General features: G+C 43.4%; 1 protein-coding gene across 1 annotated transcript in view; it reads left to right on the top strand.

Annotated features, from left to right (window-relative positions):
- The window catches only part of LOC147731244 (aryl hydrocarbon receptor-like), a 932,672-nt gene that overhangs the window by 894,107 nt on the left and 19,297 nt on the right, over positions 1-19,268 (top strand). The window contains exon 9 of the mRNA XM_086954170.1: positions 10,031-11,747. Within this exon, the coding sequence (XP_086810296.1) occupies positions 10,031-11,747 (1,717 nt within the window). The remainder of the gene's footprint in view (positions 1-10,030; positions 11,748-19,268) is intronic.

Raw genomic sequence — 19,268 nt, 5'->3', positions numbered from 1 at the left:
AGTTTCCAGTATTTTGAGGCAGGTCGCGTCAGGCTACGATTCTAACAGGTGAGTGAGCCATTCTGGGGGGGATACAGATTCAGGGGTTGGCCTCGGGAATGTGGAGCGGGAGGGGGTGAGGGTGAAATATGGCCCCTACTGAATTGCGCATCCTCTCACTGAATGTGAGAGGACTCAACAACCCGGTCAAACGGAGAGCGGTGCTATCTTGCCTTGAACACACGCAGGCTGACATTTGTCTCTTACAAGAAACGCATCTATTACAGAAGGACTGCTCAAGGATGAGGGCGCGTACCTTTCCACAGCAGTTCTTTTATTCCGCCCGAACAAAACAGCTGGGGTTGCGATCTTAGTTGCGCAGAAGTTTCGAGGGCAGGTGTTACGTAAGGGAGCCGAGATAAAGGGGAGGTTGTTATCTTACCACTTCTCTCTGGGAGGGTCTGAATTCACGATCTGCTCAGTGTATGCCCCTAATGAGGGTCAGGAAAGATTCTTTCACGAGGCGCTCAGCGTAGTGGTGCCTTCCGAAGATAGACACATCCTAGTAGGAGGAGACCTCAACCTTGTATTAGACAATAATTTAGATGAATCGGCGCAGCGCACTACACAGGCTGGGACCTTATCCGAGGGGGGGCTGACGAGGCTTGGGGAACTAGGTACCTTATCCGAGGGGGGGCTGACAAGGCTTGGGGAACTAGGTATGGTAGATCTCTGGCGCAGCTTCCACCCAGGCACTAGAGCATACTCATATTTCTCGAGCCGCACCCCACATACGCCAGAATAGATTACTTTTTAGCTTCTACCTCTCTCCAGGCTCTGACATCCAATGTGGGTATAGGGGTTGCGTCTCTTTCTGATCATGCCCCTATTTCCGCGACTTTCCCTTTCCCCCCGGTGCAGCGACCCTCTCGTTGCTGGCGACTCCGGGACACGCTATTATACCACAAAGATGTACTGGAAAAATAATAAGCGCAATAAAAGATTATTTGCTCCATAACGACACCTCCCCGGTGACACACTGGGCGGCGTTGAAGGCAGTGCTTAGAGGGGAGTTTATAGCTCTGTCTGCGGCTGAGAACAGAGCGCGGGCGGAGAAAAGGGACGAACTGACACAAAAGGTTAAGGAGCTGGAAGGCATGCACCAAAGGACGTGCGCCCCCAGGATCTGGAGGCAACTAACAGTGGTTAGGAAACAGTTGAGCGCGCTTGATCAAGATAGGGTGGAATTCGCTGCTCTGAGGGTGCGTCGCTGGGGGGGACAGGTGTGGACGTTTATTGGGACGAGCGCTCAGAGAGAAGCGGCAGCGTCACACGGTGAAAGAAATCATAACACCAGGAGGGAGCCTGGCGACAGAGGATGGTGAGATCGCAGCAGCTTTCGGCGACTTCTATACTTCCCTATATGTGGGGTCAACACTGGACCATGCAGCGGGCGAATCCTTCCTGGATTCTTCCCAACTCCTGGTACTCACACCGGATCAGGCTGCGGCCCTGGAATGCAACATCGGATCCGAGGAAGTTATCTCAGCCATCTCCAGGCTCAAGCTAGGCAAGGCTTCGGGGCCAGACGGCTTCACGGCCATTTTTTATAAAACATTTTGCGCACAGGTAGTGCTGCTGCTTACCACTCTCTTTAACTCCCTTTCGGAGCCAGGCACGATCTCGGAGGATGTACCAGACGCCACCATCTCCGTGATCCCCAAACCAGGGAAGGACCACTCGAGGTGCGAAGCATACCGACCCATCTCGCTGCTTAACATTGATCTGAAATTATATACAAGCATCCTTGCGTTGAGACTTGCCCCGCTTATGCCAAGACTAATTGTTCCGGACCAAGCCGGATTCATCTCGGAGCGGCAAACCGTAGATAACACCAAGAGGGCACTACACCTAATCGAGAAAGCCACGCACACGGAAGGGGAATATATGATGCTAGCAATCGACGCGGAAAAGGCGTTCAATCAAGTCCACTGGCCGTATTTGGAGCAGGTCTTGGTGAGGGCCGGACTGGGAGACCGATTCCGCACCTGGATCCTGAATTGCTACTCGAGGCCATCAGCGACGGTCCGTGTAAATGGGTGCTCCTCACCCCCGCTTCCCTATAGAGCGGGGCACGAGACAGGGATGCCCGTTGTCGCCCTTGCTTTTTGCCCTCTATATGGAGCCCCTAGCACAGGCCGTGAGACTCGCTCCCGAGGTCCATGGGATCAAAATGGGGCATTCGAACATACCATAAGTTTATATGCGAACAATGTTCTGCTGTCGCTATCCTCTCCCAGAGAGTCGCTACCGCCTGTGTGGCCATTCTAGGCGCCTTCGCTGAGGTGGCAGGCTTTAAAGTCAATCTGAGCAAGTCAGTGGCACTCGACCTCTCCTTGGAGGCGCCCACGAGGGCGCACTTACAGGGGCTCTTTCCCTTTCCGTGGTCCTCGGAATGATGTGAGGTTTGGAATAGTTTTCAAAGTTTTATTTCTCTTTAAGAGATTAGTATTTCTGTTGTTTTATTCAGATTAGTACATTTACAGAAATATCAAGAAAAGGTTTAGTTAGAAGCAGCATAATATAGACAGCGTGTTCCATAAAGGAAATAGTTATTATCTTAATTTAAGAGTGTTAGACCTAGGAAACCTAGACTACATAGGGTAGCCTGGCACAGAGCGGGGAGTCGCTAAACCCCCAAGGCTGGCGTGTAATGCTTAACAACCACTCCAAGTAACTCAATGACTCAACACTAAAATAAAGACTCCACACCAGTTCTTAGAAAAATACGGTTCGTACTTTATAAAAATTGCATCTGTTTTCTTTGTGGTTCTGAATAATTGCTTCACATAAGTACAACCCCTTACAATTTGGTACAGTATGATCACATTTCATATTCTTACAACACCATCTCGAACATTTCCCTGTCACAATACAAAGTAACTTGACTTTCCCCCTGCCTAATGAGAGTAGAACAATATTTAATGCAAAAGGGTTATTCAATTTAAGACTTCCTTCAAGATAGTTGGTCAATACATTACCCCAGACGTGCAGGGACACACAGGCTTAAAGATCATTAACTCTGACAGTACTTTTCACAGCTGCACCACTAGAAAAGAATAAGTAGGTTAGAAATTCCCTTCCTTTAACCCTACTTAAATTCCCCTCTGTCTAGAGTAAGATTTGGACAGCTCTAGTAACACGCTAATGCCTGGTTTGTTCTCTTCTCCATGCCACCCTGAACTTCCACTACAGCCTGGTTCTCTCTTGCCTCTACCGAACTTTTCACTAATTGTGGTTCGCTACTCCCCACGTTTAGCTTTCCCTTCCGTTTATTTGGCAGTTTAATAGTTACTCAGTTCCATTGTGAAGGTTGTTTATTCGTATGTCATTAGGCACTTTAAAGTCATCAATTGGTCTGGAAAATGAGCTCCGGCCACGCCTGACACCCTCCAAAGTTTGGCTTCCCTTGGTGCTGCCTCCGCCCTCTGCCCGCACAAGACCCAGCTTACTTTAACTCTGCTGAAGTCTTGATCTGCTGCTGCACCGGAGAAGCGGATAGGAGTGGTCTGGCAAAAACTTGTGTAGCGTCAGTCCTTCACACAACACAACCCTGCACGAAAAACAGTTGTGTAGCAAGAACTGTCAGTTTTTGTGCAGGATCTGCTTTTGTACTAAAGTACACATATCTTCTAGCTGCTATTGTTACACAACAAAATATAAGGCAAGTACATTAGCTTTGTCAAGGGTTCACCCCATTAAAATATAAGGAAATCCTATTGGCTTAGTCAAGTGATCATCACATTGAAAACCCAATAACCACATGTTAAAAATCACCATTATGCCACTTAAAATCAGTAACCATAGCTAAATACATTTGTCATTGACAATAAAGCATTACAATATTTATCCCCAAACACTGTCAACAATATAAGGTCAATAAAGCTTTTAAAATCACATAATCATAACATAACACATGTTTAGGTCTTTCTTTAACATCTTTATGCCACATAAAATGCACCCATAGGACTGAAATGTGGTGATGGGTACATTATATAGCTCTAGAGAGTGCCCTTTGCAGTGATCACAGAGATAGATGATTTTTGTGTTTGAATTCCATATATATAATGATGAATCCCTACTATTTTGTATCTGTTTTCCTACAGGTCTTAACTAACTGACAGGTAGGAGAGCTTTATGCCTCCTGATTTTGGTATATTTCTTTAATATTAAGGAGAGGTAAGCAGTAAGTCCTAACTTTGAAAAAAAGCCGTCTGACCCATTAGGGCACGTGCATCTCTGCTGAAACGTAGGCACGAGTTCTGAAGGAAGAAGCCATTACGTTTCAAGATACATCCAGCATTTGATATTCTAACAATGTCAAGAATATCCATGAAATAAAGAGATATCTAGGGTTTATCCGTAGTAATTTTTAACCCTAAACCTGGATTTTCCAGAAAAAACAAACGTATTTCAAGCTCCTGGATTCATTATGGTTGAGCCCTTCTGGGAGGTACTTACCTCTGGTGAGAGGAGGCACCGATGATGAAACATGCTGTTGATTAATTGATGAGGTGTGTCCTCTACTCTCTTTGAGAGACCTATGTCAGAAGGTAGGCAATCCCAAGATAGGGAAGAATTCACATATGAGACATTGCACATTTTGTGTAATGGCTAAGTAATAGGAACTCTCATTCTATCCGGGGGTGAAAGATTTTGTGTGCGGCTAGAAGCTGTGAGAAAGAAACAGTTAGGGTACCACAGGAACCCACTGAGGGCGATCAAAATGGTGGGAGGCTTATCATATGGCGATGAGACTATGAATGAGAATGAGAAAGCACTTGTAGAGCGCCTGGTTACCCGAGGGCATCCCAGCGCAAAGGAATGCGCAAATACCAGACTCAAGACATATCAGGGGAAAAGCAGGGTTTTTAACTGTTTACGGAAGTACATATGATTAGATTGAGAGCGGATGTGAAGGGGAATACGATTCTAAATCTTGGCCACACTATATGAAAACAGGCGACCTCCACTTCTCATTCGTTTGATTTTTGGGACTGTCAGTAGGTATTTACCCTTTGATCTTAAGGCTCTTTTGGGTTGGTAAGGGTGAATCATAGCCTGAATCATCTGGGATCCTTTCCCAGCTAGTGCTTTATGTACGATGCACATAGCTTTAAACTGAATCCTCTCCTGGATTGGAAGCCAATGCAATGAGGTCAGAGCAGGTTTGGCTGAGAGACGTTTTGAGCCATTTAACCACTTGGACGCTAAGGGAATCAGACCCTTATAATGATATTTCCATTGAAATGAATGGGTAGTGCATGACAAGTTACCCTTGTCATTAGCATCCAAGTGGTTAAGAGCAGCCGAGCTGCATTATTTTGGACCGTCTGTTGTATTTTAGTAGTGGAAAGTGGGGCTCCGAGGTAAATAGCATTCGCATAATCCAGTCGTGACAGGATTAATGCTTGGACTAGCAACCTTCTGGCCAGGAAAGGTAGTAGAGGGAGGATTTTCCTGATCATCCGTAGAAGGCTGTAACAAGTGCCTGCCACTTTCCGAGCTTGTTCCTTAAGATCTGTGTTGAAATAGAGTACGACTCCTAGGCTTTTTATATGCTTTTTCGATGTAGGAGGAGGACCCAGTCAGTTAGGCAACCAGGTATCTATATTGAGGAGGGCCACTTTACCAAGAAGCAGGATTTCCGTTTATGTCCCATTGAGCTTCAGATAGGAGGTGTCCATCCAGCTGGCCACTTTTTCTAAGCAGGATGTAAGGGTTGTCATTTTTATTCAGGGAGACGACTAACTGAGTGCCGTCCGCATAGGTGACGATCTGCACCCCAAACGGTGTGACTATGTGTGCCAGGGAGCTCAGGTAGACGTTCAATAAGGTGGAACTTAGTGCGGATCCCTGAGGAACTCCACATGTAAGGGACATTTGTTTGGAGATGCTGTCTTCCCCAAAAACTGAGAAAACTCTATTTTCTAAAAAGGAATGCAACCATTTAAGTGCTATTCCCGTAACTCCAACATATCGGTGTCTGCTAATCAGGAGTGAGTGGTTGACTGTGTCGAAGGCTGCGCTCAGGTCTAATAAAATAATTGCTGCGCAGCCTCTGCTGTCAAGAATTATTCTAGTTTCCTCTACTACCGGGAGAAGTGCAGTCTCGGTGCCCTGCTGTGATCTGAAGACTGTTTGTGAAGAATGGAGCAGGTTGGTATTTCCAGGAATATTGGATATAAAACACAGGGGAATGATTCAGTTTAGGGAAACAGAGGCCAGAACCAATAATAATTTTATAAAAAACGATACCTCTGACACCATAGATTACGCTCTTTCTTGTTACCACAATAGTCCCTTTTATTGACTTTGGGCTTTAGACGTATAATTTTTCCATTATTTCACTATTTTATACATTGAGAATATCCTTCATTTCAAAATATATAATCACCTCTCCTGGATTCAATTCTGTACACAACATATATATATACACAATTTTTACAACATATATACACTTAGATCATTTCTTAATGCAACTTGGTGTATTTATACTTGAGATAAATTCATCACAGTTGAACATTACACACTGAATCTCCAATAAGACACAAAATCAATGCAAATTGTTTTTCTCATATTTGTCCTACATAATTTTACAAAAACGCTACACAGGGACCATATCCTTTTTTGCCCTCAGCGTCACCTAGTTGTGGAGTCCTATATAGGGTCGGAGAATGTTCAAGCTCATTATTCAGTGGAAAACAAAGTCCATTCCACTGTGCATTGCCAAACGATAAAAATCTGTTCCTTTTTTATAGCTTTTACACTCCAAAAGGCTATTGATGCCTACGCGTTTCGGCCTTCTCCAGTTAGGATCAAATTATTTGAGCAGGCTGTTACATTAAATATCGATAACCTGAATATTCAAGATTATAGGATTTGCCATAATTTGAGTAAGAAGGAACAACAGGCTGTGGCAAAACTGGCAACCCTTGATAATATTGTAATAAAACAAGCTGTCAGGGGAGGTGCCATTGTAATTCTACCTAAGGACATGTACAGGAGTGAATGTCTAAGGCTTCTTAAGGATACCAGAAACTATAAAAGGCTGCAGAGGGACCCCACCAAAGACATTATGGAGGATACAGTATATATGGCGCGTGAAGCCAAGGAGAATGGATGGATAGCAAGACATGAGACTGATTCCCTCTGTCAGAAAAATCCTTGGATCTTATATTTGTATATCCTTCTAAAGTACACAAAGGCAAAACACCACCTCATGATAGACCTACACTGTCAGGCAATGGGTCAGTACTGGAGTCTATATACCATTAGGTGCTGAAAGAACAATATAAAGCTGACCACGCACTACCTTGAAGCAAGACATACTACGGATGATTTAAAATGGATAGTGCTGGAAAAAATAAGTGGGAATCCTGCCACAAAGAGGGAACACCTATTCTTCTACGAGAACAAAGATAGATATATCAATTAGGGAGAGGCAGACATGGCCTCAATGATGATATGTTATGGGACAGCTGTAAATTACTACTAATCAAATGAGACCACAGGGCCTGAAGGAGAGTAGGCCCTCTCAACAGCGGATATTTACACTCTTTCATAGACCCTACTTGCAAAGAATGGGGTTCTGTGCATGGCTGTCCTTATGGTTATTCCAGAAGAACAGTAAGCAGCCCATGAATATAGGATTATTCTCCCACTTTTAGAATTAGGTGGTGTGGGAGAGTATTCTCTTTGAAAACGCATATGTATGAGTAACAGTTGAATTTTATTGAATGCGAGAGCATGGAAATAGGATTGAGATAGAAATGAAATTCGCACCAGGTCATTGGACTATATAGTTCATGATGGAGAGAGTCAGAAATAGATGGCAACTGTGGAACATAACTCCATGAATATATATGTTACATAAAGGACACAAGACTTATCAGTATTTGAGTTAAGGAAGTTTTTAGGGTAATGGGTACATCTATTGAGCCAAGATCAGGGTGAACCCACGGAGAGAAGCACTGACAAAAAACTACTGGTCTCTCGATAATGAGTGGTGGTAACTGACTACATCCCAATAGATGCTGTGCACCTGAGATGAGCGCCACACTCTGAATGATGCACCCTAACTCAAGGAGGGGGACTAGAAGTGGAGAAGGAACTATATACTAGCTGCCCAGTGCAGCAGAGGATGGGCTTCTTAGGTGAACGAGAAGCATTGTACCTGTGAGACAGTAAGTACTGGCTGGTGTGGAACGAGCGCATGTTATGTTCTTGATATGATGGTAGATCTAGTCATACATAGAAAGGAAAACATGCTCGAGAAATAATATGGGTGCATGGATATGAGAAAACAAGTCTTATCAGTGATGGAAGTGCTTTAATAGGTAGCCATACAGAATAAACAGAGGAGCGTGTTGATCACTGCAATATATTCCATGCAAGAAACACCAGAGTGTGAGAAAGGATATAAATAGGTATAAAATACCATGTGTGACAAGGAGGTATAGTGCCTTTAGTGTAGTAGTCACTAAGGATGTTGATATATATAAAATGAAGTGGCCAATAAATATATGTGAGGCACGCTTGGTGGCTTTTGCAAATTATATTCAGTATGTGTCAGTTCACAATACTATGTGTCAAGTAACATTGAAGTGACATAAGAAAGATCATGATATGGCCATGACTTGAAACAACTAGGTAGTGAAGGAGGGAATGAAAAAAATAAAATGTCTGTGTGAAAGGTTATGTTTTATCTTTCACTGTCTACAAAGAGTGTGACTACAGGGAAATGCCCACCCCCTCTTGGCCGATTAGGCTGATCTAAGAACCAAATCATGGTGTGTCAGGCTACCACAATTATTAACGTGGCACCTCTAGTCTATATTGTCATGCGTGTGTGACGATGGAACATATGTATGCGCAGAGTTGTACGGTAGAGTTAGGGTCTCTAGCGCTGGGATACCTCAGGGTGACTATGCGCTCTATAAAAATAAATAATAATAATAATAATAATAATAATAATAAAGAGTCAAGTGGTGTTCCAACATATTACTATGTAAGAGTGTTCACTACACACCTGGAATGGGGCAATTGATTGATATAGCTCTAAAGAGTGCGTTTTGCAGTGATCACAGATGGGTGATTTTTGTGTTTGAATTCCATTTATAATGAAGAATCTACTATGTTGTATTTGTTTTCCTAAAGGTCCTAATTAACGAGGCCGGAATGACAGTCTTATGTCTCCTGATTTTGGTATACTCCTTCAATATTAGGAAGAGATAGCAGGGAGTCCTAGCCCTGAAAAAAAGCCATTAGATTCATTAGAGCATGTGTAGCTCCATTGAAACATAGGCAGAAGTTTTGAAGGGAGAAACTATTAAGTTTCATGATACATACAGTGTTTGATATTTTAACAGCGTCACGAATACCCATGAAATAAAGATATGCCCATGATGTCAAGATATCTAGGCTTTATCCATAGTAACTTTTAACTGGATTTTCCATTTTCCAGAGAAAATAACATTTACCTACCCTGATGAGAGGAGGCACCCATTTACAGCATGCCTTTAATTAACAGGCGAGGTATTTCCACCGCCCTATATGAGAGATCTCTGTAAAAAGGTAGGCAAGCCCAAGATAGGGATAGATTCATCTATGAGCCATTGTACTTTTTATGGTCTGAACCAGGAGAGTTTGTGATAGTTATTAAGCATTTCTAAGGTTCGAACGTTTGTTCAACTGCTGGAAATGCATGAACCTCTAGTGATTGGTCCTATGGATGCATTTTGTGTCTTTAAAAAAACATGCGTTATATTGTGATTATGTGATTTTAAATGCTTTATTGACAGTGTATTGTGTTGTAAAAACCATTGCTCAAAAGCAGGATATATTCTGAGCATCTAAATCAAATGAAGATGACATTACAGTGCAATAGCTTTTTCAACATTTCCATCTGCTACAGTGAATGTCTTGCCTAAGTGGTTGGGTTTTTCCTATTCAGTGTTAGATGTTAAAGTCTGTTTTCTGTACCCCGTAGGGAGGAAGAAGGAGGAGATCACCTAAGGAAGCGTTCAATGCACCTTCCTTTTACCTTCGCCACAGGGGAAGCTCTTCTTTACCAGACATCTTATCCAATCCCTGGCTTTCCAGACCCTTTCCAGAGCAAAAGAAAAAGCAAAGTCAAAAAGAACAACTCAAGTCAAGGATCAAGAACTCACAGAGATTGTGTGGATCCCAACTCTCTATTGGGAGCAATGATGAGACAAGACAAATCTGTGTACGTCTCACTCCCTGCTACCAACTTGAAACATTCCTTCAGTAATAACCTCTCCAATCGCCTGAGAGATCAGGGCTGGCAAAGTACAAGTGTGGATAGCAGCAGTGTGGATCAGGCCACTGAAAATGGCCTAAACCTTGAGCAGTCAGGGCTGGGGCAGGAGGACCCACTGTTGTGCACCCTGGGATCATTAAGCATCGACAATGATGACAGCTGCAGCAATGATGATCTATTCAAAGCTCTGGAGAATTTAGGGCTTGATGCTGAAGATCTAGAGTTGCTCTTATTAGATGAGAGGATGATGAGAGTGGAGGCTGATCCCGAATGCGCCCCTTCTCTGAATGATCTCTTGAGTAACAATGAAATCTTATCGTATGTGCATGATTCACTTATACACAGGCAGGAAAATAATGGGGATCAGGAGGTCTATCCTCCAGTGAATCACATACAGACATCAAATCGCTTAGAACAGAAGAATCCAATCCAGTATTTATCACAGTCTCCAGGTAGAGTACAACCCCAGTTGGTTTTGCAGATCTCACAGCAGATGAAAGAATACAGCAGAGTACAGAATCAGAAAAATGGCATCTCCTGGGATAGAATGGGACACACTTCTCCAAGTCCACAATTGCTTGTGCCACGCACATCCTATGATCAGCCTGCACAGCACATACAGTGCCAATTGTGGCAACAGCAGGTGGAAGAAACAGGGGGGGCATTCTTGCAACAACAACCGGCATCCAGCAATGGTCAGCCTGAGGTTTTCCAATCTATGAGATCTAGTAGGATGGACCTTTCAGCCTCAAAACATAATCTTTCCTCAGTGATGCTTTGTCAAGACAACCACAGGTACAATCAGCATTTGACACAGGACCGGTCTCAGTCTACCAGAGCATCTTTCCAGTATTCCCAGCGCTCTCTGCCAAATCAATGTCAAGTTAAATCATTGAGAGATGAGTCGAATCCTTGGGGTGAGCTGCAACACAAGAACAGTCAAAATATTTTGAATAATGGGCTGTCTAACCACAGTTCTGTCAACTTAACGTTTCTAGAAAGCAATCCATTGCCAAATGTTGTGTGCCGGGCGGGCTATTTAGCAGAGCACACTGAAGGGCTTCCCTCATGGACAGATGTCTCAGGTCACACACAGGGACTGAATCTTCCACCACAACTGAGCACAGCTCAGACATCAAATTCGGGAATGTCAACTGTTCACTTTTACCTGAATGGGTTCTCGAATACGGAAATTGTGGACTCTGTGGGGACCCAAGATGGAACTCACCAATTCACAGGTTTTGGACCTCCTGCATATCCATTCATTTCTGACAAGCAGCCCATTCTTGTTCCCCCCACTGTCCACTGCTCCTCGCAGAAGTCATCCTTGGATCACTTTATGAATGGGGCAAGTGAACTGGAGATTCCATTGAACTCATGTGGGATGTATTCTTCTGTGGTGATGGAGAACCATGTTTGCAAGGTAAGCTTTCTGAAATGTAACCAACTGCAGTAGCTCGATGTGTCAGATCAGGTGATGAATAAATGGCCCATTGTAACATCACCATTCATCAAATCCACAACCTGACTGCTCCGATTCAGTGCAGCAAAAAGATAAGAGCCACATTCCCTTTGGCCAAGAGGCTCCTACAGCCTTACGAAACCATAGGATTGCAGAGTGAAAGCATATCAAACTAGGAGGGTATCAGTCCATGTCTGGATACCCCTCCCACCCTGGGTGGTTGGAGGGGTTCACACAAATTCATAAATGGGTGCTATTGATTTACTGAACACATTTCTACAGTAGAGACTTCTCACATGTTGTGATGGTTCCACTAGCCAGTGCAAAAAAGTAACAATGTGGTAGTTATGCAACCAAAACAGAAACAGGTTTGCTTGCACACATATTCCACATTGCTCCACCTTTTTAACATGTAGCTTTTTAGTCAATTCTCCAGAAAATTGATTATTATGACGTTATTTGCGGCTAAGTGATTTTGTGCCTTTAATTAATACCTGGATCTAAATAACCTAATTTGAAATACGAAATGTGCAGTAGAAGAGCTTGTTTGCTCTTGATAGGGTTCATTGAAGTCCACAAAAAGTGATAGAGAGCAACAAAGAGGCCGTATCCCCCGTAGATTACAGTGGTAAAAGCTGTTATGTATTACTTTCCGTCCCGTCTTCCTCATCACAGACCTCACTGCTTGAGATATGCCTCACCCCAGACAGCAGTTTAAAAACCAACACTAAAAAAGATGTTTTTAGTTATTTAGTGGTTACTTTTCTCCCCTCCCCTTACCCATAATACTGCCCAATTCCTTTTAAGCCGACCCGCTGTTCTAGTCTCCTTCATGTCAACGGCTGCTTTTCAGAGGCGTTATGGCGATTCTGGAAAGTTTTAATGGCAAATGTTTTATATGTTGTCAAGCCGCACTATAGCAGGCTTGATTCTACCACACTGCCATAATGATAGCCTGCCTTGCTGCCATAGCAGTGGGCACAACATTATGGAGTGACATAGCAGGCCTGATTAAGACAAGGGTGGCACCTCCGCAAGGGTGGCTCCTCCGCAAGGGTGCCACCTCCGCAATGGCGGAGGAGTGTCACCCCACTGCGTGGCTCAGAGCCAGTAAATGAAAAATAAAACGATGTACTAGCATCGTTTTATTTTTCCTTTGCCAGCTCTGAACCAGCTTGTGCAGGGAGGAGCGGGGCACAGGAGGAGGAGGTCTAAGGGCACTCCCTTAGTGTGCATATGTGTTTGGCCGGCCATCTCAGGCCGACCAAAACACACATGCACACTTAGAATTCTCTAGTCTGGCTGCATTGAACAGCTGGGCTGAAGAAACCCCCACAGACTACCTGGCCTGAGCGGAGCGACTTTTCAGCCCGCTCAGGCCAATCCCTGTGCTGCTCTCCTAGCAGGAGAACAGTGCAGGGACTGGATGGGAGTCTGTTCCAGGGGCTGCAGGGACCAGGAAGAGAAGATGAAGCGCTATGTGGGAGGCAGCTGACAGCTTCAGGTAAGTTTTGAAAATGTTTATATATTCTACCCTCCCCATCCCCGCGCGCTTCCCCCGCCCTCCCCCGCGTTCCCTCAACCTGCCTCACCACCCTTTGTTTCAGGCTGCCGCCACTGGGTGAAGACCGTGCTGAGACAGTTCTCATCCAATCTGTCAAGTTGAGTTCTCGGGACGTGTTGTGAAAGTTCGCAGCAGTAGGCAGGTGCTAAACCCTACTTGTTAACTATAGACTCCATGGATGGAGCTAATCATGAATTAGCAGTATATTTAAAGGGCCTATCTCGAGCAGACTTTCATTCTTGTCCAGTTTGCAACAAGGAGGGTTCAAGTGTGCGGAGAAAAGCAAACACCCTAGACTGAGCCAGATTCAGAAGAGCTTAGATGAGAACCTTAACACTGGATGATTTTCAACAGGTCATGGATAGAGCTGTAACCAGCTCTCCAAAAGCATCATGGAGATCGGTCCAGTGATGATGGCAATGAAGCCGAACAGTATATGACAAACTAGATCTAGCTACCCAGCTGACGGAGATTATTAGTCTTATATGACAAATTATGGTGTTTCAGATGCCTGGCCAAAGAATGTATCCTAATGAATTTAGTTCATTCTTTCATACAAAGTAATTTGCATTTGTTGGCTCTGCGGGATGCAGTGAAGGATTTCTTTTTTTAATAAATCAAATGAAATAGATAGGATTTATTTCCCAAGACTTTTTAGCTACATATTTTCCTTGGCAGACTTCTGCACCCAAAATCCACAATAGGTCAAAGTACAATCTTTGTTGGCAAGTATGTAATTTACACTTGCTACAGAAAACTCACTCCTTTCAGACCCTGTAGACAAGAAGGTGGAGAAAGCATTATAGAGGGAGTATGCATCAAATAATTTCACATTTCATGCTACAATTTATACTGCATATGCGACGCAAACTCTACTGAAGGATTTCAAAATCTTAAAGGGTTTGAAAAATGAGAGGATTAGGAAGACCTGCTTATACTCGTGGAACTGAAGACACGTGCCTGTCTGCTAAAATCTTTAATAGTTTAGGTGGAGCAGCATGAGCATCCGGTGCCATCACTTATGACGGAATAAATATTTGGTTAAGACATTGAAAATTTAGAAGCAGCACAAAAGGACTCCATTCCCTATCCGCTATTTAGTGAGGAAATGATTTTCAGGCCAGAATTAGAGGAGTTGGCCAAAAGATCAGCAATGGAGAAGAAGCTGTTACAACATTTTAAACATGTGCAAAAGTGAAGATGCTTCCTGTTTTCTAACTATAACAAACAATACACTTGCCAGTGCTGAGAAACTTATTTTTCACAAACTGTTGAAATATGTAGTATACATGACAATGACATGAACACTTGCTTTATGAATTGCAACTTTTTTATTTTTCTTTTTTCTTATTACCTGTTATTTTAGTTCTGCATCATTTTTGTTTTTGTGCATGGGAATACAAAACATTCTATGTACATTTATATACAAACATGAAATACAGATCAACAAACAATTAGGTATGTACAATGAGTCCTCAACTTACATACAACACATTCTTGGCCATCCATTCATACAACACATACAAACTGGTCCCAGGGTCAAAATAAACTTTTTGTAAAACAAATGAATAGTCCGTTCTTTGACCTATCTGACACTCAATTGTAACAATTATAAGGAAAGCAAAAAAGTCTTTCTACGAGTTCCCCAAGAGTTTTCAGAAAAATCAGGGAAATGACCCGGGACCTGGTCGGTCGACGCGTTTCGAGCCCTGTGACTGGCAGGGTTCTCCTCAGGACCAAACAATAACTACAAGAAAAAGGAAAACAATCATGACTATGGCTCTACAAAAAAACCTTATTACATTTGACTCCGAATTCTTCTTACAGATAAAAGGATTTCAAAGGCATACCCGTGGTCAGGGGATTGCCTCAGCAATAACAACCTGACCCTCTATCTTCACCAATACATTGTCTCCCCAGTCACAAGCATGATTGTGCCCAGCGCGCTTCTCTTCCAGGGGGAGGTTGTCTGTCCTGGTTTATAAAACTTTGGGAGAATAATTTACAAGATCAATGGGCAATAAACCTTGTTGCATAGGGCTATATAATGGAAATTAGTCAGCCTCCCCAAAAGAAAAGTTTCAACCTACCAATCTTCCATAACATTCATCCAAGTGAGAGACGTTAGATAAAGGTAAATAGATCCTCATTCAAAAGAATGAAAATATGGAGGTCCCTCAGAAATAAGGGGGAAAATGTATATATTCGATCCTCTTTCCAATGAGAAAATCCTCAGGGGAAACAAGACCAATTCTAGACCTGAAGGTGTAAATTGGTTTGTGGTGTCAAAAACCTTCAAGATGGTATCATTACAGCAAAGAAGAAGGGAGGCCAACATAGACTGGTATGTGCACTTCGAAAAAATGGTGTACAAGTCAAATGATGTCCTAAGACATTTGATACGGTGCTGGGGCCTTGGAGATAAGCCATAAGTAAGCATGGGCGGAAAATCCGTTCCGCTCGCGGATTTTGCAGATTTTCAGTAAATTCGCAATCCGCGAACGCTCGCGAATTTACCGAAAATCCGCAAATTCGCACGCAGCGGATTTTGTTTTCTTGGTGATACAATTTTGCGGCGTGCGGTGTTCACTTACCGTCATTCAGCGTTTGCCGAGTTGTTTTTCCTCGATATTTTGCGAGTGCTGCGCCATTTTGGATCTTGCTGCGGGATCCCGCAAGAGTTTGGCGATGCATCGCGAGAGTTCGCAATTGCGAACATGTAGGTGTGGCGGGCAGCAACAATCTCGCGGTCGCGAAATTACAAAATTTGCAATTATGCACAAGAAATCCACTAGCAAGCAGCATGGACCTTCTGAAAATGATGATTTTTATCAGAAGAACTCCTCAGGTTGACATTTGCCTGCACTTTTTTGGATTTGAGGCCTTTTGACTTTCTTTGGATCACTTTTGGATTAGAAATCAACTTTCACAAGTAAGTTTGTTTGGGGCATTACAGTTGCTGTTCTGCAGAAAAACAAGTTTTGCAAAACTGAAAGCACTCAGCAGGTGCAAAAGTTCACTCATCATTAGTAACCATTCCCTGTAGTACTTCCTGAGGGGCCCCTCCAGAGTTCAGTTGCCTATGTTTGTTTGGGCATTACAGTTGCTGTTCTTCAGAAAAACGAGTTTTGCTAAACTGAAAGCACTCAGCAGGTGCAAAAGTTCAAACTTATCATTAGTAATAGTAACCATTCCCTGTAGTGCTTCCTGATTGGGGCCCCTCCAGAGTTCAGTTGCTAGTTGCAACAATTCTATGACCCTGCTCTGACCCTCACAGCAGGCTCTTAGAATAGCTACAAGTAGGCCACAAAGGTCCTGGAAAAAAAAATTGCACTGCAACAGAAAGCAAATTACAGATAAGGAAGCAGGTGCCAGACTGGAATTTTAAAACAGTGACACATTAATAAATCAACCCCAAATTAATTCATGTCAGTTGAAGCAGGGCAGGTGTGCTTGCTTTCCCCCCCCCCCATAATCTACAGTGATGATGAACCAGAGGGTGGCATTGATGTACCAGAGGGTGGCATGGGTGAAACAGAGGGTGGCATTGGTGAAATAGAGGGTGTTGGGAACCTGTGATGATGAACCAGACGTAGAAACAACATAGTCGTGACCGTTGCGAGCCGACAAGTAAGTTCGCAATTGCGAACTGGTATAAAACCCTCGCGAACTGGCAGAAACCCTTGCGAACACAAAAAAAAATTCGCGAATTTTGCGTATTGCGAGTTCGCAAATACGCAAATTCTCGAACGCCAGATTCGCAAAATCCGCCCATGCTTAGCCATGAGGGACATGTCCTGAGGGAGAGGTGTACTCAGGGCCACAAGGCGAGCCCGGGTGGCATCTGAGCTATATAGTCAGCACCATTTGCAGGGGGTCTCTGGGATATCTGTTCTTACAAATCAAATGAGCACTTTACAGTAAGATTGGTGCCTTGGCCTTGGGAAGGTCGCTCCACCTGCACGTCAGCTGTCCGCCACCGGGCGGCCCTGTGCTGGCGGGCTTGCAATCGGCCCACCCCACCCTTTGCCCGGGTCGGAGGCGCCAGAAGGGAAGAGCCAGGCGGCTCTGAAATAAAATCCTCACGTTTTTCCAGTGCTTGTTGCAGTAGGGTAGCATATCTCCACCCGGTTGTATGAAAATCAAAAAAGAGGTTTTTTTAAATTGTATCATTGCAGATTGCTCTAGGTTTACAAGACCTCTAGATGCCTATTTCCACATACCAGTTCATTATTCGTCCCAGAAACACCTTCAGTTGGCCCTAGGAGAAGATCACTTTCAGTTTACACTTTTATCCTTTGACTTGTCAGCAGTTCTGAAGGTGTTCACAAAAGTATTGATGCTAGTTGTTGCCTTCTTACAGGTGCAGGGCATGCACATATTGCCATATCAAGACAGCTGGCTAATCTGTACTAATTGTTTCTTTGAAGGCTCAAGATCAAACAAACTGAGTATGTGGAAGTCTACAGAAGTTCTGATTCTTCATAATCTGGAAAAATATCAAGCCTGACTGTTCATAGGAGCTTGGTTTCAGAGGGACATGGAGAAGGCCTTTCTGTCAGAAGAGAGAATTGTCACTCAAAACCCTCTACTAGCCACAGTGGAATTATTCCTAGGAGTGTGGAAATACACGTCAACTACAACAACAAAAATCCTTTGAGCCAGATTACATCTAAATCCATTAGTCCAGCACCTGGTAGACTTTTGGGAGGCAACCAGTCATAACATGACATTCTTAATTCCTCTAACAGAGAACCTGAGGGAACAAATGGATTGGTGGTTGGTCAGGGATCACTGGAGCAATGGCACTCTATTAGTTGCTCCACATCCAACAGGTATGGATGCCAGTGCGATAGGCGAAGTGTGGTTTTGGGAATCAGATAGGATTGATGTTCTCCAGATGTACAGAGGTTTTCCTCCAATTGGAGGAAACCTTTGGCTGTTCTTCTGGCTCAAAAGTGAATTGCTCCTCTGATCCAGGGCAAGGTGGTGTTAATCCAGACAGACAATCAGGTCTCCAAAGTCTATTTCAATCTCAAGGGGAACACTGAGAGTAGGTAGAGCCCATAAGGCTCAAGAGATTGGCATATGGACGGAGAGTGAGCTGTTGTCTCTAAATAAATCCTACCAACCTGTGGAACAGAATGTTGTGGCTTATGAGTTAAGCCATCAGTGTCCTACATCTGGAAACCTACAGCCATATCTGCAGGTTTGCAGGGACATAATTAAATCGTGGGGCAACCTTTGGATAGGTTCTTTTGTATCTAGGAAAATGCATTGCTTCATGTCTACTGCTCGAGGATGTAGAGACTTCGAGTGTGAATACTTTGTCTTTTTATTAGCTAAAGGGCCTCCTTTATGTTTTCCCTCCAGTTCCCCTTCTTCCCAGGTTGCTCAGGAAGATTCAGAGGGAGAAAGCCCAGGTACCTCTAATTGCCAGTTTCAGTAGGGCCTCTCAGGGGATAAAATTGTGTTAGAACTTAGACTTCTAAAACAAAAATGGTGACTCCTGCCCAAACATCCTCTGGCATGTAGCAGTTTGGACTGTTTTAGAAGTAGGGGACCCCTATATACTAATGTACTTGCTATACATAGGGAAAATACAATAACTTTGGAAAAGGTCTATAGCCAAGTAAGGACACACTATGAAACAATCAACAACTGATTGAAAATATAATTTGCTACCCACAGGAAAATGACTAATCACCAACTTAGTAAAAAGATTTTTCAATTTTATTATTCAAAAAAGCTTATTTTGCAATTATTTATTATATTATATTTCATACTATTATGCGTTCCAAGCATAAACCATTATTCATGTAGCAGCATTACAGAAATTCATAAAAAAACACGTAACACACATATACATAGCATTAGACATAAAAGACGATGGAGGCAATGCGGTAGATAAACACTAC

Source organism: Lissotriton vulgaris, chromosome 2_1 (assembly GCF_964263255.1).
Source record: "Lissotriton vulgaris chromosome 2_1, aLisVul1.2, whole genome shotgun sequence".
Taxonomy (NCBI): domain Eukaryota; kingdom Metazoa; phylum Chordata; class Amphibia; order Caudata; family Salamandridae; genus Lissotriton; species Lissotriton vulgaris.
The sequence above is the reverse complement of the archived record's forward strand: the minus strand, read 5'-3'. Positions and strand labels throughout refer to the sequence as shown.